Raw genomic sequence first — 22,392 nt, 5'->3', positions numbered from 1 at the left:
GAGATATTTTAACTCCACATATTTAAGTGGTTCAAACCAATGTGACTTTTGGAACCCAAAAACTACATTTAGATCCCAAGGTGCCACAGGAGGCACAAAAGGAGGCTGTATATACAGTACCCCTTTCACAAACGTCTGAACTTCAGGGACTGAAGCTAGTTCTTTTTGGAAGAAAATTGACAGGGCCGAAATTTGAACCTTAATGGACCCCCATTTCAGGCCCATAGACACTCCTGTTTGCAGGAAATGTAGGAATCGACCTAGTTGAAAATTCCTCCGTCGGGGCCTTACTGGCCTCGCACCACGCAACATATTTTCGCCAAATGCGGTGATAATGTTTTGCGGTTATATCTTTCCTGGCTTTGATCAGGATAGGAATGACTTCATCCGGAATGCCTTTCTCCTTCAGGATTCGGCGTTCAACCGCCATGCCGTCAAACGCAGCCGCGGTAAGTCTTGGAACAGACAGGGTCCTTGCTGGAGCAGGTCCCTTCTTAGAGGTAGAGGCCACGGATCCTCCGTGAGCATCTCTTGAAGTTCCGGTTACCAAGTCCTTCTTGGCCAATCCGGAGCCACGAATATAGTGCTTACTCCTCTCCATCTTATAATTCTCAGTACCTTGGGTATGAGAGGCAGAGGAGGGAACACATACACTGACTGGTACACCCACTGTGTTACCAGAGCGTCCACAGCTATTGCCTGAGGGTCCCTTGACCTGGCGCAATACTTGTCGAGTTTTATAAACATGTGGAAGACTTCTGGGTGAAGTCCCCACTCTCCCGAGTGGAGGTCGTGTCTGCTGAGGAAGTCTGCTTCCCAGTTGTCCACTCCCGGAATGAATACTGCTGACAGTGCTATCACATGATTTTCCGCCCAGCGAAGAATCCTTGCAGCTTCTGCCATTGCCCTCCTGCTTCTTGTGTCACCCTGTCTGTTTACGTGGGTGACTGCCGCGATGTTGTCCGAATGGATCAACTCCGGGTGACCTTGAAGCAGAGGTCTTGCTGAGCTTAGAGCATTGTAAATGGCCCTTAGCTTCAGGATATTTATGTGAAGTGATGTCTCCAGGCTTGACCATAAGCTCTGGAAATTCCTTCCCTGTGTGACTGCTCCCCAGCCTCGCAGGCTGGCATCCGTGGTCACCAGGACCCAGTCCTGAATGTGCGGCCCTCTAGAAGATGAGCACTCTGCAACCACCACAGGAGAGACACCCTTGTGCTTGGTGACAGGGTTATCCGCTGATGCATCTGAAGATGCGACCCGGACCATTTGTCCAGCAGGTCCCACTGGAAAGTTCTCGCGTGGAATCTGCCGAATGGGATTGCTTCGTAGGAAGCCACCATTTTTCCCAGAACCATTTCATTGATGTACTGAGACTTGGCTCGGTTATAGGAGGTTCCCGACTAGCTCGGATAACTCCCTGACTTTCTCCTCCGGGAGAAACACCTTTTTCTGGACTGTGTCCAGGATCATCCCTAGGAACAGAAGACGAGTCGTCGGAATCAGCTGCGATTTTGGAATATTGAGAATCCAATCGTGCTGCCGCAACACTACCTGAGATAGTGCTACACCGACCTCCAACTGTTCCCTGGATCTTACCCTTATCAGGGAATCGTCCAAGTAAGGGATAACTAAAATTCCCTTCCTTCGAAGGAGTATCATCATTTCGGCCATTACCTTGGTAAAGACCCGGGGTGCCGTGGACCATCCATACGGCAGCGTCTGAAACTGATAGTGACAGTTCTGTACCATAAACCTGAGGTACCCTTGGTGAGAAGGGTAAATTGGGACATGAAGGTAAGCATCCTTGATGTCCCGAGACAACATGTAGTCCCCTTCTTCCAGGTTCGCAATCACTGCTCTGAGTGACTCAATCTTGAATTTGAACCTCCGTATGTAAGTGTTCAAGATTTTAGATTTAGAATCGGTCTCACCGAGCCGTCCGGCTTCGGTACCACAACAGTGTGGAATAATACCCCGTTCCCTGTTGCAGGAGGGGTACCTTGATTATCACCTGCTGGGAATACAGCTTGTGAATGGCTTCCAAAACTGCCTCCCTGTCAGAAGGAGACATCGGTAAAGCCGACTTTAAGAAACGGCGAGGGGGAGACGTCTCGAATTCCAATTTGTACCCCTGAGATATCACCTGAAGGATCCAGGGGTCTACTTGCGAGTGAGCCCACTGCGCGCTGAAATTCATTGAGACGGGCCCCCACCGTGCCTGATTCTGCTTGTAAAGCCCCAGCGTCATACTGAGGGCTTGGCAGAGGCGGGAAAGAGCTTCTGTTCCTGGGAACTGGCTGATTTCTGCAGCCTTTTTCCTCTCCCTCTGTCACGGGGCAGAAATGAGGAACCTTTTGCCCGCTTGCCCACGAAAAGATTGCGCCTGATAATACGGCGTCTTCTTATGTTGAGAGGCGACCTGGGGTACAAACGTGGATTTCCCAGCTGTTGCCGTGGCCACCAGGTCTGAAAGACCGACCCCAAATAACTCCTCCCCTTAATAAGGCAATACTTCCAAATGCCGTTTGGAATCCGCATCACCTGACCACTGTCGTGTCCATAACCCTCTACTGGCAGAAATGGACAACGCACTTAGACTTGATGCCAGTCGGCAAATATTCCGCTGTGCATCACGCATATATAGAAATGCATCTTTTAAATGCTCTATAGGCAATAATATACTGTCCCTATCTAGGGTATCAATATTTTCAGTCAGGGAATCCGACCACACCAACCCAGCACTGCACATCCAGGCTGAGGCGATTGCTGGTCGCAGTATAACACCAGTATGTGTGTAAATACATTTTAGGATATCCTCCTGCTTTCTATCAGCAGGATCCTTAAGGGCAGCCATCTCAGGAGAGGGTAGAGCCCTTGTTCTTACAAGCGTGTGAGTGCTTTATCCACCCTAGGGGGTGTTTCCCAACGCACCCTAACCTCTGGAGGGAAAGGATATAATGCCAATAACATTTTAGAAATTATCAGTTGTTATCGGGGGAAACCCACGCATCATCACACACCTCATTTAATTTCTCAGATTCAGGAAAACTACAGGTAGTTTTTCCTCACCGAACATAATACCCCTTTTTGGTGGTACTCGTATTATAAGAAATGTGTAAAACATTTTTCATTGCCTCAATCATGTAACGTGTGGCCCTACTGGAAGTCACATTTGTCTCTTCACCGTCGACACTGGAGTCAGTATCCGTGTCGGCGTCTATATCTGCCATCTGAGGTAACGGGCGCTTTAGAGCCCCTGATGGTCTATGAGACGTCTGGACAGGCACAAGCTGAGTAGCCGGCTGTCTCATGTCAACCACTGTCTTTTATACAGAGCTGACACTGTCACGTAATTCCTTCCAACAGTTCATCCACTCAGGTGTCGACCCCCTAGGGGGTGACATCACTATTACAGGCAATCTGCTCCGTCTCCACATCATTTTCCTCCTCATACATGTCGACACAAACGTACCGACACACAGCACACACACAGGGAATGCTCTGATAGAGGACAGGACCCCACTAGCCCTTTGGGGAGACAGAGGGAGAGTTTGCCAGCACACACCAGAGCGCTATATATATATACAGGGATAACCTTATATAAGTGTTTTTCCCCTTATAGCTGCTGTATTTTTAATACTGCGCGTAATTAGTGCCCCCCTCTCTTTTTTAACCCTTTCTGTAGTGTAGTGACTGCAGGGGAGAGCCAGGGAGCTTCCCTCCAACGGAGCTGTGAGGGAAAATGGTGCCAGTGTGCTGAGGAGATAGGCTCCGCCCCCTTCTCGGCGGCCTTATCTCCCGTTTTTCTGTGTATTCTGGCAGGGGTTAAATTCATCCATATAGCCCAGGAGCTATATGTGATGCATTTTTTTGCCATCCAAGGTGTTTTTATTGCGTCTCAGGGTGCCCAGCACCCTCAGTGACCGGAGTGTGAAGTGTGCTGAGAGCAATGGCGCACAGCTGCAGTGCTGTGCGCTACCTTGTTGAAGACAGGACGTCTTCTGCCGCCGATTTTCCGGACCTCTTCTGTCTTCTGGCTCTGTAAGGGGGCCGGCGGCGCGGCTCTGGGACCTATCCATGGCTGGGCCTGTGATCGGTCCCTCTGGAGCTAATGTCCAGTAGCCTAAGAAGCCCAATCCACTCTGCACGCAGGTGAGTTCGCTTCTTCTCCCCTTAGTCCCTCGATGCAGTGAGCCTGTTGCCAGCAGGTCTCACTGAACATAAAAAACCTAAAACTAAACTTTTCACTAAGCAGCTCAGGAGAGCCACCTAGTGTGCACCCTTCTCGTTCGGGCACAAAAATCTAACTGAGGCTTGGAGGAGGGTCATGGGGGGAGGAGCCAGTGCACACCAGGTAGTTCTAAAGCTTTACTTTTGTGCCCAGTCTCCTGCGGAGCCGCTATTCCCCATGGTCCTTACGGAGTCCCCAGCATCCACTTAGGACGTTAGAGAAATAAATTTGATTTCCATTTATAATTTTTGTGTGATTTTGTTGTCAACACATTCAACTATGTAAAGAAAAAAGTCTTTAATAAGAATATTTCATTCATTCAGATCCAGAATGTGTTATTTTAGTGTTCCCTTTATTTTTTTGAGCAGTGTATTTTTTAGAACAAGACAATGATTCCATCTACAGCACCTGGCATTTCTTACCAGGTCCCACACTGTATAGCTTCCAAGATCTGGTGAGATTGGGCATATCCAGTATGGTGTGGCTGTAGATCTTTCACGTACCCAGCTAAACTGCTCTATGAGCAGGTAAAGTTAGGGCTGATGCCCTGGAGTAAATATTCTGGCCATATCCAATGCTTCCAGGAACATTACAGTCTTTTATACGAGTCATATGAGATTCTTGTTCTTCCATCGCATCAGCCCAGGCAACCACTGCCTTTGCCATTTAAGCCGAAGCCAAGGCTTGGCCTCATGACAGCCCTAGACAGAAAAATTTAAAGCAAAGCTATTGTAGATTCTCCTTATCTACTTTAGGAAACACCTCCCCTTTTTTTTTTAAACAATCTCCAGCTGGAAGCAGATCATAGGAATTCCATTTCTTAGGAATTCTAACTTTTTATTGGGCGTAACCCAACCACCTCCATGATCTTCTTGGAACTCAAGTATTGGGATGTTTAAACACCGGTACCTTGGCTTTTTACACAGGCTTTACTGTATCCTCTAAGGATAAGATGGCTTTATTGCTTTCAATTAACTCAGGTATATTCGAGCACTGAGACCTACCTCTTTTTCAATGATGAAGTAGAATAACAGGGCTTTCATCTACTGATGAATCTAAACAATGTGTAGTCTGCGAGAGTGAAGATTTACTTACCACTGATTCCGAGAAGCTGCTGCTGTATGTAAGGGGTTGTAACCCTATTCCTGGTACAGGATTTTGGGGGATTTGTCCATCTAATTTCCTGGATAAGCTTGTGCAAATATAGCACCAGGTATTCCCAGGTGGCCCCACATCCAAGAACCAACCAGTCCCCCAGTGTGGTGTGGCTGCAGATTGTTCCTGCTGAGCTAAACCTTATGCATACAAACCTGTAGCAAAGTCAGCATCATACTAGCAGTCAGTCACAGGTTATACATTAGTATATTAAGCAATATGAACATATCATCAACTACATTAATATTTTATGTATGTAGAACACATTTACTGAATCATGTTTAACATATGTAACGTATTTAGACACAATGCGACAGAAACAACAGTAATGGTATACAGACTCCTATGCAATAGGCACTTATCTAACTATTCATACTTAAAACAGTAGATAGAGATTTAGTGCTGTTTAGCCCGTACTCAGTAGAGTGGGATACAGGGAGACTTCACCCGCTTCCAGGATCGATCAATAGGTTAGCGAACGCTGAGTGGATCCAGACGCTACTAGTGTACACTGCCGCTCCATGAAGCTATAGTGAACAGACGCACCGGTCACACAGCCGCCGCCTATGCTGCGACCGGGACCTCAGTGAACTCTGACGCACCGGTCATGCAGCCGCCTATGCTGCGACTGGGTCCCCTCGTGGTAGCAATCAGTGAACACAGATGCCACAGTCATACAGCCGCATATGCTGCGACCGGGTCCCCTCGTCTTCCAGTGTAGCTGGTAGCGTCTGAGACGGAAGCTAGGAATCAGTTCATGGCGGGAGACTCGGCAGAAACTGGTCATGAACCGGGGGGAGGGGCGACCAGGAGAGTGTCTGACTCCCCACCGCTAATATCAACCCTAGGAATCGCAGCCTCATACTATTCCTGGAGCCTCTGATCCCTAAGGCCTAGCCCTGGAGCACCCGTAGTGGCGGCACGTCAGCTACTGTGTCCGTATTCCATGTGCTACGCGGAACCGATGCCTTACCTTCTCCCCATGCTCCGGCCACAGCCTGGTAACGTCTGATGGACCTGCTAGTATATCTGACACAGACACCCGCCGAAACAGCACTGTACTCGTGGGTAAGTGTTGTCGCGACCCAGTGGAGAGTTGTTGGAGCGACTCTTTCCAATATGCGTATAAGACGCTGTTAAGAAAGATCACTCAAAAAACAGTAAGACTATAAAAAAAATAAAAAATAAGAAAGCTCGGGGCTGCTAACAATCCAGCAGCCCTCTGACCATGGTCCGCCTCCTGCCGCACCAAACAAAAAACTGATTTGCCTGAGCCAGGGGGCGGGGATATATGGACGGGCCCATTGCATGTTGGGAGGCTGGAAAGCTTTGACTGATTGGTGCAAATCCGCTGTCGCTCCATCATATCCCATTGTTATCCTGTGGATAACCTGTGGGCCCTGCCGGAGAAAATAGCATTCTCTAACATTACACCCCCAGTAGCATGAACCAGACAGGCAGGATGAATCCATGTTATTTACACTAAACTCTGCCCCTACCATCTGCACGTTACAGCTAAAAGACAGATGTCAGACCAGGTGACTTCCTACAAATCTTCAACTGTCCTTTGGCTGGGGTTCTGTGCCCACTGCAGCCCCAGTTTCCTCTTCTTAGATGAATGACGTGGAACCCAGACTACTGCTGCTGTAGACCATCCAGTTCAAGGTTCAACATGCTTCGCATTCAGAGATGCATACTACTGTTGTAAGGCATAGTTATTTGAGTTAGTCGCCTTCCTGTCAACTTGAACCAGGTTTGGCCATTATCATCCGACCACTCATCAAAAAGGTCACTGGAGAGTAAATTTACTAAAGCTTGTAAAATAGACAAGTAGTTATCAAATTCTGTCCATCATTTTCTAGACTGTAATAGAGAAAATAGGATTTTAATACCTACCAGTAAATCCTTTTCTCTTAGTCCGTAGAGGATGCTGGGGACACCATAAGAACCATCGGGTATAGACGGTATCCGCAAGAGACATGGGCAATTTAAGACTTTGAAAAGGGGTGTGCTCTGGCTCCTCCCTCTATGCCCCTCCTCCAGACTCCAGTTATAGGAACTGTGCCCAGGGAGACGGACACATTTTGAGGAAAGGATTTATTGTTAAACTAAGGTGCTATTCATACCAGCACACACCGCAAACACGCCGCACAACGTGGCATTCAACAGAACCCAAGCCAACGGCATGAACCAATGTCAGCAACAGGCTGACTATAAACATAACACAACATGTGTGTAACCAGAAATAATAACTGCAGATACAGTACGCACTGGGACAGGCGCCCAACATCCTCTACGGACTAAGAGAAAAAGATTTACCAGTAGGTATTAAAATCCTATTTTCTCCTACGTCCTAGAGGATGCTGGGGACACCAAAAGAACCATGGAGTTATACCAAAGCTTTAGAACGGGCGGGAGAGTGCGGATGACTCTGCAGCACCGATCGACCAAACTCGAGGTCGTCATCGGCCAGGGTAGCAACTTGTAAAACTTCGCAAAAAAGTGTTCGAACCCGACCAAGTAGCAGCTCGGCAAAGTTGCAATGCCGAGACCCCTCGGGCAGCTGCCCAAGAAGAGCCCACCTTTCTAGTAGAATGGGCCCTCACCGAATCCGGTAATGGCAAACCGGCCGTGGAATGAGCATGCTGAATCGTGTTACAGATCCAGCGTGCAATGGTCTGTTTGGAAGCAGGACACCCAATCTTGTTGGGAGCATACAGGACAAACAGAGCTTCGGTTTTCCTAACCCGAGCCGTTCTGGCGACATAAGATTTTCAGAGCTCTGACCACATCTAAAGATTTTGACTCAACGAAAGAGGCAGTAGCCACTGGCACCACAATAGGTTGGTTCATGTGGAAAGATGAAACCACCTTCGGCAGAAATTGTTGCCGAATCCTCAACTCTGCTCTATCTTCATGAAAGATTAAATAAGGGCTCTTGTGAGACAAGGCCGCCAACTCAGACACCCGCTTTGCGGATGCCAAAGCCAACAGGATGACCACTTTCCAAGTGAGAAACTTCAACTCCACCGACTGTAAAGGCTCAAACCAATGCGATTGAAGGGACTGCAACACCATGTTAAGATCCCACTGTGCCACATATTGGAGGTTGGATGTGTAACACACCCTTCCCGAAAGTTTGAACTTCTGGAAGGGAGGCCAATTGTTTTTGAAAGAAAACCGATAAGGCTGAAATTTGAACCTTAATTGAACCCAACTTTAGGCCCGCCTCTACACCAGCTTGTAGAAAATGGAGAAAACGTCCTAGCTGAAACTCTTCTGCAGGAGCCTTCTTAGATTCACACCAAGACACATACTTTCTCCAAATGCGGTGGTAATGTTTAGACGTTACTCCCTTCCTGGCCTGAAGAAGTGTGGGAATGACTTCACTGGGAATACCCTTCCGTGCTAAGATCTGGCGTTCAACCGCCATGCCATCAAACGTAGCCGCGGTAAGTCTTGGTATACGCACGGCCCTTGTTGTAACAGGTCCTCGCGTAGAGGAAGAGGCCAGGGATCTCCTATGAGTAATTCCTGAAGATACGGATACCAAGCCCTCCTTGGCCAGTCTGGGACAATGAGGATTGCTTGAACCTTTGTTCTTCTTATGATCTTTAGAACTTTTGGAATGAGAGGAAGTGAAGGGAACACATACACGACGGAAACACCCATGGTGTCACCAGTGCATCCACTGCCATTGCTTGAGGGTCCCTGGACCTGGAACAATATCTCTGAAGCTTTTTGTTGAGGCGCGACGCCATCATGTCTATGTGAGGAATTCCCCAATGACTTGTCACTTCTGTGAAGACCTCTTGATGGAGGCTCCATACTCCTGGATGGAGATCGTGTCTGCCGAGGAAGTCTGCTTCCCAGTTGTCCACTCCTGGAATGAAGATAGCCGACAGCGCTCTGGTATGCTTCTCTGCCCAGCGGAGAACTTTTGTGACTTCTGCCATTGCCGCTCTGCTTTTTGTTCCGCCCTGGCGGTTTATGTACGCTACTGCTGTCACTTTGTCCGATTGGATCAGCACGGGCAGATTGCGAAGAAGCTGTTCCGCCTGCACAAGGCCGTTGTAAATGGCCCGTACCTCCAGAACGTTTATGTGGAGACAAATTTCCTGGCTTGACCATCTTCCTTGTAAGTTTACCCCTTGCGTGACTGCACCCCATCCTCGGAGACTTACATCCGTGGTATTAGGACCCAATCCTGGATCCCGAACCTGCACCCCTCCAGGAGGTGAGAGCTGTGTAGCCACCACAGGTGTGATATTCTGGTCCTTGAGGATAGGACTATCTTCCGGTGCATGTGCAGGTGGGATCTGGACCATTTGTCCAACAGGTCCCACTGAAATACTCTGGCATGGAATCTGCCAAACTGAATGGCCTCGTAGGTCGCCCCCTTCCCCCAGCAATTGAGTGCACTGATGGATTGACACTCTTGGTGGTTTCACAATTTGTTTGACCAGGCTCTAAAGTTCCTGAGCCTTTTCCACCAGAAGAAAAACTCTGTAGTTCTGTGTCCAGTATCATCCCTAAAAATGACAACCTCGTTGCCGGAATCAACTCTGATTTTGGCAAGTTCAGGAGCCAACCGTGTTGTTGAAGAACTGTCAACAGGGCAACGTTTTTCATCAACTGGTCCCTGGATCTCGCCTTTATCAGGAGATCGTCCAAGTACGGGATAATTGTGACTCCCTGCTTGCGAAGGAGAACCATCATTTCCGCCATTACTTTGGTGAAAATCCTCGGAGCCGTGGACAGACCAAACGGCAACGTCTGAAATTTGTAATGACAATCCTGAAGTGCAAACCTCAGGTAAGCCTGATGTGGAGGATAAATGGGAACATGTAAGTAGGCATCTTTTATGTCCACCGACACCATAAAGTCCCCTTCCTCAAGACTGGAGATCACTGCTCGGAGAGACTCCATTTTGAATTTGAAATTCTTTAGGTAGAAATTGAGGGATATCAGGTTTAGGATTGGCCTGACCGAGCCATCCGGCTTCGGAACCACAAATAGACTTGAATAAAAGCCTTCTCCCTGTTGTGACTGGGGAACCCGGACTATAACCTGATTTTGACACAACTTTTGTATGGCGTTGCAAATTACCTCCCTATCCGGACGAGAAACTGGCAAGGCCGATTTGAAAAATCGGTGAGGGGGGACGTCTTGAAACTCCAGTTTGTACCCTTGGGATATTATTTGTAAAACCCATGGGTCCAGGTCCGAATGAACCCAGAACTGACTGAAGAGTTTGAGATGTGCCCCCACCGGTGCGGACTCCCGTAGAGGAGCCCAAGCGTCATGCGCTGGATTTGGCAGAAGTCGGGGAGGACTTCTGCTCCTGGGAACCCGCCACGGCTGGAGATCTTTTACCCTTTCCCCTTCCTCTAGCCGCAAGGAAGGAAGAACCTCGTCCTTTCTTGTATTTATTGAGCCGAAAGGACTGCATTTGATAGTGGTGTGTCTTCTTTTGTTGCGAAGGCACATAAGGCAAAAATGATGACTTACCCGCGGTAGCCGTAGATACCAAATCTGCGAGGCCGTCACCAAACAAGATACCACCTTTGTACGGTAGAGATTCCATATTTTCTTATAGTCAGTATCAGCATTCCACTGATGAATCCATAGTGCTCGCCTAGCTGAGACTGCCATGGCATTGGCCTTTGATCCCAAAAGGCCAACATCCCTCGCAGCTTCCTTTAGGTAAACTGCCGCGTCCTTGCTATAACCCAGCGTCAAGAGGATGTTATCCCTATCTAGGGAATTTATGTCAGATGTCAAGTTATCTGCCCACTTTTCAATAGCACTACTCACCCACGCAGAGGCAATGACCGGTCTGAGTAGTGTACCTGTGGTCGTATAAATGGATTTTAACGTAGCCTCCTGCCTACGATCTGCAGGGTCTTTAAGGGCTGCCGTGTCAGGTGACGGAAGAGCCACCTTTTTGACAACCGTGATAGGGCCTTGTCCACAATGGGGGGCGACTCCCACTTTTCCCTATCCCCAGTGGGAAACGGATAAACTACCGGAATCCTTTTCGGAATTTGGAATTTTCTGTCAGGACTTTCCCAGACTTTATAAAAAAAAAGTATTCAGTTCATGAGAGGGAGAAAACGTTATCTCAGGTTTCTTTTCCTTATACATACAGACCCTTTTATCCGGAACGGCAAGGTCCTCAGTGATATGCAATACCCCTTTAATAGCCACAATCATGTACTGAATGCTCTTTGACAATTTAGGATCTAATCTGGAGTCACTATAGTCGACACTGGAATCAGTGTCCGTGTCAGTATCAGTGTCTGCCAACTGGGTAAACGTAAGTTTCTGTAACCCTGAGGGGACCTGAACTTGTAATAACATATCTTCCACAGATTTCTTCCATGCTTGGGTCTGAGACTCAGACTTGTCCAATCTTTTACTTATACGAGTTACATTAGCATTCGAAGCATTCAATACATTCACCCCATCTGGAGTCGGCAGTGCTGACACGGTCACCCCCACCGCCTTTTGCGTCTCTAATACAGTCTCCTCCTGTGAAGAGCACTCGGACATGCCGACACACGTGTAATACACACTCACAGACACACTGGGCTTATGGGGGACAGACCCACAGAGAAGCCTCAGAGAGACACAGAGGGAATTTGCCAGCTCACACCCCAGCGCCAAATCAATGGGTCAGAAGCTTTAACCAAAATGCCCCAGACCTGTAGCGCTTTTATATTATATTGCACCAAATAACCTGCCCCCCCTCCCCTGCAACCAGAAGTGCTGTGTGTGTAAGCGGGAGCTTGGCGCGCAGCATCCGTCCGCTGCACGGTATCTCAGGAAAATGCTGTCTCTGGTCTTCTTTTTTCTTCTACTCATCTGTCTTCTGACTTCTGGCTCTGTAAGGGGGGTGACGGCCGGCTGTGGGAGCGAGCATCTGATCGTACCAAGCGATGAAACCCTCAGGAGCTAATGGTGTCCTGTAGCCAGAAGCAGAGCCCTTAAACTCACTAGAAGTGGGTCATAACTTCTCTCCCCTCAGTCCCACGAAGCAGGGAGGTTGTGGCCAGCAGCCTCCCTGAACATAAAAAACCTAACAAAAAAGTATTTTCAGAGAAACTCAGTAGAGCTCCCCTGTAGTGCGTCCAGTCTCACTGGGCACAATTCTAAAACTGGAGTCTGGAGGAGGGGCATAGAGGGAGGAGCCAGTGCACACCCCTTTTCAAAGTCTTAAAGTGCCCATGTCTCCTGCAGATTCCGTCTATACCCCATGGTTCTTTTGGTGTCCACAGCATCCTCTAGCACGTAGGAGAAATGATAGCTAGAATCTTATTGGCTGCTATGGGCAACAGCACCACTGATCTGTTTTAGAGGCTTTAGTAAATCTACCTCTGGTTGTTTATTACAGTGCATACAATTCTCTGTAATCTCAAGAGACCTTTGGGTATAAAAAAAACCCCCACAGGGGCCCAGATTTATCAAGCCTTGGAGAGTGATAAATTGCACGGTGACAAAGTACCAACCAATCAGCTCCTAACTGCCATGTTACAGGCTGTGTTTGAAAAATGACAGGAGCTGATTGGTTGGCACTTTATCACCGTGCAATCTATCACTCTCCAAGGCTTGATAAATCTGGGCCAGGAGATCATCAGTTTCTGAGATACCCACATTACCCATTCTGGTGTTTGGTCTGAACAGTAACTGTACCTCTGAACGTGTCTGCATGCTTTTAAGCAATGAATTACTGCCATAGGATTGGCGGATTACAATTTGCATTAACAAGCAAGCATACCTAATAAAGGAACCACAGAGTGTAGACACTGCAAAACTTCACAGACCACAGTATTTCACCAACCTCCACCCAACACAAACAAAAAAAACCCACACAATTGTGGCAATGTTTAATGACCATCTTTATTTCGGAATGTACATATACACAGATGTGTAGCTGCCTCTGTAAATGATTTTCACATTTTAAGTGAACAAAAATCAAATACACAAGAAACCATCTTTTTTACAATAAATTGTTAGAAAAAAAAAACTGACATTAAGAAAATAATTCAAGAGATTAACAGAACAAAAAATATATATTTATAGATCTGTAAGATTATCTGCATTAGATGTGTTTATAACTTAAATGCTCGTTAATATTGAAAAGGTTAAATAAAAATTTCCCCCAAAAAAAACCCAAAAACACAACACAGGTTAGCTTAACAATATTAAAGTTATAAAAAACAGACACAAAACACATGTTAAAGCTACAGAAAGTGCAAATATTTCACATTCAGAATATGTAATTATTTCCCAGCACATACGGTACATGAAGTCCTTTTGTTTGAAGGAATTTGGTTCAGCTGATTAGCTAACAATACAAATACTACGAGAACATTAATCACCTAGATGCCCTGCATGCTAAAAACCCTGCTTTTCCGGAAACTGCCATGCCAACAGCAACATGGCATGTATTCTAAGGTTTCTGTCCTACAATTCTTCTGGTCTGTTTTTAAGAAAATAAATAAAAAAACTTGTATTCCTGTGTGCAATCATATGGTTGGGAAAGAGGCTACAAAGTAATGACAGAGGCAGTTGGATGTAAGGGACACTTTGATCAAGTAAAAAGGTCCCACATGAAATGCTGTTTATCCAGATGTAACATGATTATGTTTGTTGTGTGGATCTTTTCTATATACTAAGTGAAAAGATCCTTAAAAACTAAAACCAAAAGAAATCAAGTTCACACATAAATACAGCTTCAGTCCCAACGTGGTCTTGCTGACAAGTGTAAAGGCAGCCATAAGTGCAGTGATTTGCATGGAATGCAGAGGAAAACCGGCCTCTACTCAATGTGACATCAGACCATCTATGAGTATGGAATAAAATGCCAGTGTGCTACAGGGGCTATCCTACCAGCACTAGAATAGAAATGCCGCTGCACAGTCTCAGGGAAGCTCTATGCTTTTACACTGCCACACCATTGCTTTTAGCTTCAGAATACTACTAAAGTAGGGACCATAAAACAAAAATGCAAATAATGCAGCTGAACTAGCAAAATAATTGGTCATCTATCATGCAAATGTGACTACACGAGAATGACTTAAGCATTGCAATTAACACCACTGATCCTAAAACGGCTGTGAATCTTCAAAGGGGCAACATCACTAAAAATCATATAGATCTGAATGTTCCAAACATGTATTTGCAAAACAGTTCATTATTAGTAAATAGCACTGCAAACATTTCAGTTTGGTGCATAAGAGGCTTATGCATGACCATATGTAAAGTGGATATTTTGGAATCTATGTTTCTGTCTACTACAGAAAAGATCAGGATTCAACACATTGGATAAGAGAATCTGAGAAGACAGTTTTGTCTGCAGAATGCTTGTCCAAGATCCAGATAAGACTGTGTACAAGCTCTGCGGCCCAAACACTCATTCTAACTGCACACAACCATCCATCACATTATGTAATAAAATAGGAGTGTTGAGGCAGGCAATTTTATTCACTAGAAAAAAAACCCATAGTGAGCCACCCTTGAGAACTTGCCAACCCAATTTTACATAGGACATTTAAAAGATGTCTATGTAGAGTGCCATGATAGCTAGGTTCTGCTACGGTGGGCAAACGTCACACACAAAAGGGTATGAACAGCACCAAATCACATTAGCACATTACAGTCATATTGAAAAAGAAAGAAAAGACATACTTTCATCTGAAATAAGGCATCACCCAAATATGTCAATGATAAGGTAAACAGGGAGAATATAATTTGCATGACCACTTTCATCCCATCATTTTTATTACATTTAATAAAATTAGATATGGCCCCCATGCACCAACAAATGTTATTTTAGAAGTATATACTATTTATTCTATATTATATAAATCCTTTAGCCTAAACCTTTCCCTGCCACAAGTTAGAGCTCTCTTCAAAGTACATTGCACAATACATAACAGAGATAAAAGTTACCCGCTAAAACAAATACACCACTCCTTCCATTGCATTCAGCAGCAGAATAATTAAAATCTGAATGTAAAAATATGGGGGGGGGGATTTATGAAAGTGGAGTAAGCAGAAAATGCCCTTTATATTACATTACATAAACTCTGGATTGCATATAAATTAAGCAAAGCTGGTATGGCTTTAAATATTTTTTTAAAGTTAACACCATGTTTAAAAAAAAAAAAGTCAAAATAAAATACTCCAAAAAGAGGTTTGCTTAAATGCAAATGATCTACTCCAAAATGGAGTAGTGTGTTACTATTAGATGTAACTGTCATTATACAACCCCTGATGCTTTAGAATAAGGAATCATGTTGGAGTGTGGAGGAAACACAAAACAAATCACTGAAAACAAAACCTGTAATTCATTTTACTAAAATGACTGAACAATCTTACACTGAATTAATATGTGGTGAGGTATTACTCCACTTTCATACAAAGATCGACAAAGTAATAAAAAATAAAAATAAAAGGAGGCCTAGAACGTAAAACAGACACTGAACACTTTGTGGTATGACGTAACCAATATATGCATGCAGCCCTGCATTTCTAGACTTCAATCCACAAGGAGAACAGAGGTGGGTGACATCCACTTCCAGTTGTCACATTTAGACTTGCCTGCAGATCTACAGAGCTTGCTGGTGCAGAATTGTAATAAATGTCTCTCTAACACTGCACACTGCATTCAGCTGGTATCTGTATCACTGGTGCACATCACCAGCTTATTGATATTTGAATGCATTGCGCCCTTTTTATGGATTTTCAGACAGCACTACATAATGCATGGCTCAACTTTGGGAAATGCTTGTAGAAATTTGCAGAAGAATTCAGCATTGCCTTATACTTCAGGGTACTGGCAATTGTATAATCAGGGACAATTTGTTATGTCTGTCAGACTAGATTCAGGCTGATAGGGAGTATTAGTGGATAGCTCTTAGGAGGACTCTCAGGTAAATGAATATGATGCTTGTGTACCACCAGTGAGGGACCAGCTGAGCTGGGAGAAAGGAGTGGAGTAAGTTCAGAGTGAGCAGAGAATGCCTATTTCATTTCCACATCGGTGAGCTGAGGCTCTGGTTAGGCGCCTGGTTGGCAGTAGGCTGTCCATATCCTGCCATGCCTCCCACACCAAAAAAGGTCATCCCTGCCATCTGTTGGGAAACCTGGAAAGAAAAAATTATAAAGATAGAAAAGATCAAAAGTGTACATATTTATTATGATGCAATATCTAAAACACACACAAAACAAAAACACACCCCTCCCCCAAATAAGCAAATAAAACAAAATCAAAGAAAGATAAATAAAAAGCATAAAATTTAAACCAAAGACTGAAATGAATAAATTAATATTAGTAGTGAGAATTTTGGCTACCCGTGTATCTCATGGTTACTTCATATATTTTACCTGAGCAACATTCCACTGTAGCTGCTGTCCTGGCTGCATCCCATACATTGGTTGGGCCACAGCACCCATGCCAGTTACATAACCTGCATGCTGCGCCATCATTCCATTTGGGACACCCATGACTGCTGCCTGCATTCCACCTACATACCCAGCTGGAACAGCCATGGGTGCTACCATTCCTGTGTGGGTTGGCTGGGTTATGATCCCCATTGGTGATGCCATCATACCACCCATACCAGGAGTGGGAACTGCTGCTGGAAAGCCAGTATAGGCATTCGGGTATGCCATTTGTGCTGGTGCCATGAAGAGGGCTCCTGCAATAATAAATGAAGAGACGCAGGCAAGAGAAAAAGTTACAAATATGACTGCTTTTCTATGTCATGTCTTCAACTTCGATGGCCAAATCATTTTATGAAGTTAAGATAAAGTTATCCAGAAATATGCAGTCAATTAGGTCACTCCTTATATTCTTACCTTGAGCTGGAATCTGAGGGGTCTGAGGACCATACAGAGATAGGATTGAGTCCTTGGAAAGTTGCTTCTTTGTGCCTTCTTCTGTTTTCCCTCCAGACTCTGGGAACAGGTTGAGATTCTCTGGGACGGATCCAGAACCAGTCACTGGCATGGTGCTGACAGTCTGGGGGAAATGATAAACAGAACCAACAGCTCAGCAGATAGGCCTCAGAAACTTTGTTAAAAGGACAGCTTACCAATTCTAAAAGCAACGTGTGTACTGCACAGAGCTCTCCCAGCATTACCATATATCTACAAAAAGCTTTTAACCAAAGTTTATTGCAATAATTTGCTTCCAATGTTTGGCTACTGGGGTAACAGCATTAACAGGTATGATGGCATTTTATTTTACATGACTTATATAACAAAAGGTGTCAAGAAAGGGTTCTCTATGCAGAATGGCTTATGTTCACATTATTTTCTTGATCTATATATAAGCCCAGTCTGTGAGTGATCAATATTTGCTCTATTATTCAGAGAACTCCTATGCATTTGTTTGTTTTAGCTATTTCCTTCTGTAAGGGAACTTTCACACCAAGAAACTCATGCCATGAGTCTCTCAATCATCTTTTCCAGTAAACAAAAAGCTGTATTCCCACAAAGCACCGGTATTCATTCAGAATTTAAATAAAATCAGGGGGTAGATGTATTATACCCGCACTGATCATGTCGGTATAGCGCTTTCTGCTTCACCTCTTTACCGAGGCGAAGCAGAAGCAGTAGTGACGAGATGTATGAACATCTTGGATGCTGGAGATCCCCCCTCCGGTGATCACCACAGAGTCCACAGGGCATCACCATAGGGCTGATGCGTTGTCTCTCCCCCCAGAAGGCTCCACTGGGCATGCGCAAGATCTCCTATGTATCCTGTAGCCAGTAGCTGCAGCAGTCAGGGACAGAGCTGTCCCTGCTGTGGTGATGGGGTATCGACAACTGCAGCTGTTGAAATTGATCACTGCAGTTGTCGGAACAGTCAGTGCCACTGACCGTTCATGCATTGGGTGGCACATTGGCACACTCTCTTAAAGATAGCTGCGCCCCTGTCATTTCACACAAATCTCCTCCTTCATACGTGGGGGATAAGCAGTATCAGCACACAAAACGTGAGCCGATACCACTTCACCATATCGCCATTACACAAATCTACCTCCCGCCACCTATTGCGGTATAAAGCAAGGGAAGACAGTTAGCCATGCTAGCAAGAGTTCCCGCAGCCGACTGAGGGGTAGCTGTATGAAATGGAGTTATGGGGGAGAAACTCTGCACTAGATCAACGCAAACAAACAATACTGCATGACGATAGGGACACTGCAAAATCAAGAAATAAAACATTATTTATGACAAGTGGATTTGTATCAGCCAGTAAATTTAAATCGTCTCAATGCTTAAACACTCTTCAGCTGGTGTCACAGTGCAATAGAAACTGTACAAAGGCTGAAGTCACCATTTCCCTTGCATGATGTATACAATGTGGGAATTAAATTCCAATGTCACTATGTTGCGATAGTGAGAAGTTTAAGAGGAGGGAAGGGGCCAGGATCTCCATCGTTGGAAGGAGATTTCCTGGTCTTTTATGAGAACCTGCATGGGTGCCACAAGCCTTCTGATGGTGTCGCAGTGAGCTGTTGCTGCATCTTAGGGTGCAGCTTGGTTTACAATTGCAGCAGGATATGTCTACTTGTAATAGACACCTCCTGCTGCATTTACATAAAACACATCTGAATTAGCCCAAGGGTAACAATATCATGAGGGACAAGCAAAGAACTCCCTTAACATTTCACTTCCAACTACTAATGCGAAGCAGCAAATTGGCACATGGTGAGTAGTAACATACAGTATGCTGCTACAAAGGACACTAATAACCATAAGTATGTGTCCTAGTTAACCATCTTTAGAAATGTGCAAAACCGTATTCACCCAGTGTCCTCCAGGGAACCAGTTAGACTACTTGATGTTGGCTTACTGACATCATTGAAATCAGAACAGACTACAAGTTCTGGAAGTGGATTGTCAATAAGAATGCTACACATAACTGTATGTGTGATTTACCTGGCTGGATTTGGAACCAGACAAAGATGTGGAACCAAACAGGTCTAATTCCTTCTCCAAGCTGGTGTTGGACTTCCCATTGGGAACAGAAGTGGCTACTGGAGTGTCTACAAAAAAAAAAAAAAAAAAAAAAGGTACAAATTATTAAATGACTGGTATGTTATTTGCAACTAAGAATTATTGATGGTTAAAGCACAGGATCTTAGTTCCAGTCCAAATGACAATGACACCATGTGCAGTTTTTTAATGACTCATTATTATAGCCAGCAGTGCACACAGAGAGAGGCACTCACTGCCCGGAACTAGAGACCTAATGACTGCTTATTATACTGTTCCTTAGAGCAGATTTATGTAGTCATTAGACAAGAGGATACAAAATTAGAAATGTGTGGCTGTTCCGCAGCTTAGAACTCAACTGCCCCAGAACAACAAATTATTATTATTATTCGTAATTTAAAAAAAAACCCAAAGACATACAATATTTAAACAAATGACAACGTGCCTGGATTAAACACCCCGGCCGTAAAAAAATAGAGGTAAACTACACTATCATGTACATATAGAATTATGGATATATGATAGGTATTAACACTTATTTCCTCTAATTTGAGGATCAAGTCTGTCTGCTAGATTCTCCAATGAGAACAAAACAAATGACATACAGTGATTAAGTCATCTCACCGAGACCTAGGAGGTCCATGACTGGCTCCACTGTCTTTTTGGGAGAGCACTTAGGAGGTTGAGGCTCATCCTTCCTATGCTGCTGAACAAACAGAAAGACAGATTAGCACACATACAAGTAAGACCCACTATATAATGTACTTACATTCACAATGGAATTGGATACAGGAGTGCACAACAGAAAGAAAGAAAAAAGACCCTTCAGTGTCACCAATTTGAACCAGTTGGCCTAGATTAGTTACGGCAAACAGCACATCCAGTGCTTTACACAATTACAAGTTACAGGCAGTAAGGAAATACAGAGTGGACAGACAGACGTGGTGAATGGTGTAGTGAGAAGGCAGCAAGTGGACAGGATTACAAAGAAACTTTGTACAGAATGAGAAGTGGAAAAGTAGCAGCACTGGTTTGTTTCAGCAGTTGATGAAAACAAAGGAGTGCAGGAGCCTGACTCGTTTCCCTGCCTATTTCTGGGGGTGCTTTCATCAGAGGCAGATGCTGACACTTTCCACCTGCTGCTAGCGGCAATCAATCGGACCTACCTATACAGGTGCGATCCAGCAGTAGAAGTAAAATGGATCACCGACAAGGCAGTAATCCTGAGAGGAGACCAGGAAATTTATCCTGGTCCTGGACTTTATACACTCGAAATAAGCCACCTATCTAGTGCATTAATGAGCATATACACGGCTTCTAAGTGTGCCTGGTTCTAATCTAATAAGGCTAACCCCAAAGTTGATCTGAATGCATATTTTGCATCCAACATCATATAGGTTCAGAATGAGTATTCTTAATATAAAACTTTCTACGCTCGCCACAGTTCCTGTTCTCCCCACGAAGGAGAGGGGGGGGGGGGGGGGTGGAGTAATCACCTACCTAGCCGGTATACCGGAGGGCGGTATGATGCCCCCATCGGGATCCCGACGTCAGTATTGTGACAGCCGGGATCCCGATGAGCGGTTTGCTAACCGCATACCCTTGGGAGGACGGGACTCTCCTAGACCTACTGTTCAGGCACTTCATGTTCTTTCCTTTGTGTCCATGGATGAAAGGGGACGAGATGGTTTCCACAATCTCGCAAGAAGCTGAAAATTGCCCGGATTGATATTTTAAAGGCCAACATTTTGCTTTACTGCTTGGACACCTTATATATCCAGTTGTTTGTAATATCCAAGTATTCCGTTTTGTTTTTTATCCGTGTCATATTTACACCAGTATGCTGGCATAGTATTGTGTGTGCAGTCACCAGTTATGTATTTTCTTACACTTCATTTTGGTGGGGGATGATTAGGATAGGTAGTGTAGTTTGGGGGAAGGTTTGAGTTTAGGGATCCAAGTATGCCTAGTTTGGCGATGGGGCATACTGGGTGGGGGGTTTCTGGGTAGTTTGTTTTGGGAGTAATTATGTAATACTGTTTGTGCAGATGTGGGTTTGTAATATTTTAGTTTGCGGTTAGTATTTTGTTTTCTGTACTTCTCTACATCTCCGGCTATATGAGCTTGAATGGCGCCTTTAGATTCTTGATATGTTTTATTTATATGATGTGGGGTGCTATGTATATCCTGCATCCTGTATTATGCCATTTACTGTTTTATGTTATTTTCTCCTCTATGCCCCATATGCCTACTCATTTTTGCCATATTCTCATTGACTATTTTATTGTTGGGTGTATTTTGGTTACACAGATTCAAATGATATTTCACACCCAATTTCCTTTCTAAAATGATCTCCGTTATCGTGCATATTGTGCCCATAGTGATCAGGTTTAGCTGTGTAAAGGATTGGGTGCCACGCTACTCCGGGGGTAGCGAGCTGAAATAATGATACAACGTCCCTGAGGGCAGAAACAGAACGGGTGTGGAAAGTGGTGAAAAGAATTGAATACCGCCCAGAGAGTACTACATGTATGTTAGTACAATTCTTTCATGACAGAGAGTAAAGACAGTGGTCACTGAGTGTTCTAGCTTCAAATGGGGTATCCATGAAAGCAGCTATACTCCATAACCAATAGGAAGACAAAATGGTTCAAGTGACATAACAGAGTGGAGAATGCAAATATGGAGAGCACTGCACACTTGCCAAAATCATTACAGAACATTGCTATCCTGGAAAGCAAATGTGAGTCATTCAGGCTGATTTGATATTTAACACACATGATCTTTCAAACATTATCTAAGGGGGAAAGTGACAATTTGTATTATGCAAATATACTGAAAACAGCAGTATATGTAAGAAAATAGGATTTTAATACCTGCCGGTAAATCCTTTTCTCCTAGTCCGTAGAGGATGCTGGGTACTCCAAAAGGACCATGGGGTATAGACGGGATCCGCAGGAGACATGGGCAAACTAAAAGACTTTTACTGG

General features: G+C 44.8%; 1 protein-coding gene across 3 annotated transcripts in view; it reads right to left on the bottom strand.

Moving 5' to 3' along the window:
• Positions 1-13,272: 13,272 nt before the first annotated feature.
• Positions 13,273-22,392, bottom strand: part of SMAP2 (small ArfGAP2) — a 63,753-nt gene continuing 54,633 nt past the window's right edge. For 2 of the 3 annotated variants that reach the window (XM_063954210.1, XM_063954209.1), the window contains 5 exons: positions 20,027-20,105; positions 19,346-19,452; positions 17,258-17,420; positions 16,784-17,097; positions 13,273-16,542 (listed from right to left, as the gene is read on the bottom strand). In XM_063954210.1, the coding sequence (XP_063810280.1) occupies positions 16,426-16,542; positions 16,784-17,097; positions 17,258-17,420; positions 19,346-19,452; positions 20,027-20,105 (780 nt within the window). In that variant the 3' untranslated portion in view covers positions 13,273-16,425. Of the gene's footprint in view, positions 16,543-16,783; positions 17,098-17,257; positions 17,421-19,345; positions 19,453-20,026; positions 20,109-22,392 lie in introns of all 3 variants that reach the window. The other variant, XM_063954208.1, reaches the window with a different exon arrangement.

This window comes from Pseudophryne corroboree, chromosome 2, assembly GCF_028390025.1.
Source record: "Pseudophryne corroboree isolate aPseCor3 chromosome 2, aPseCor3.hap2, whole genome shotgun sequence".
In the NCBI taxonomy this organism is placed as follows: Eukaryota; Metazoa; Chordata; class Amphibia; order Anura; family Myobatrachidae; genus Pseudophryne; species Pseudophryne corroboree.
The sequence above is the reverse complement of the archived record's forward strand: the minus strand, read 5'-3'. Positions and strand labels throughout refer to the sequence as shown.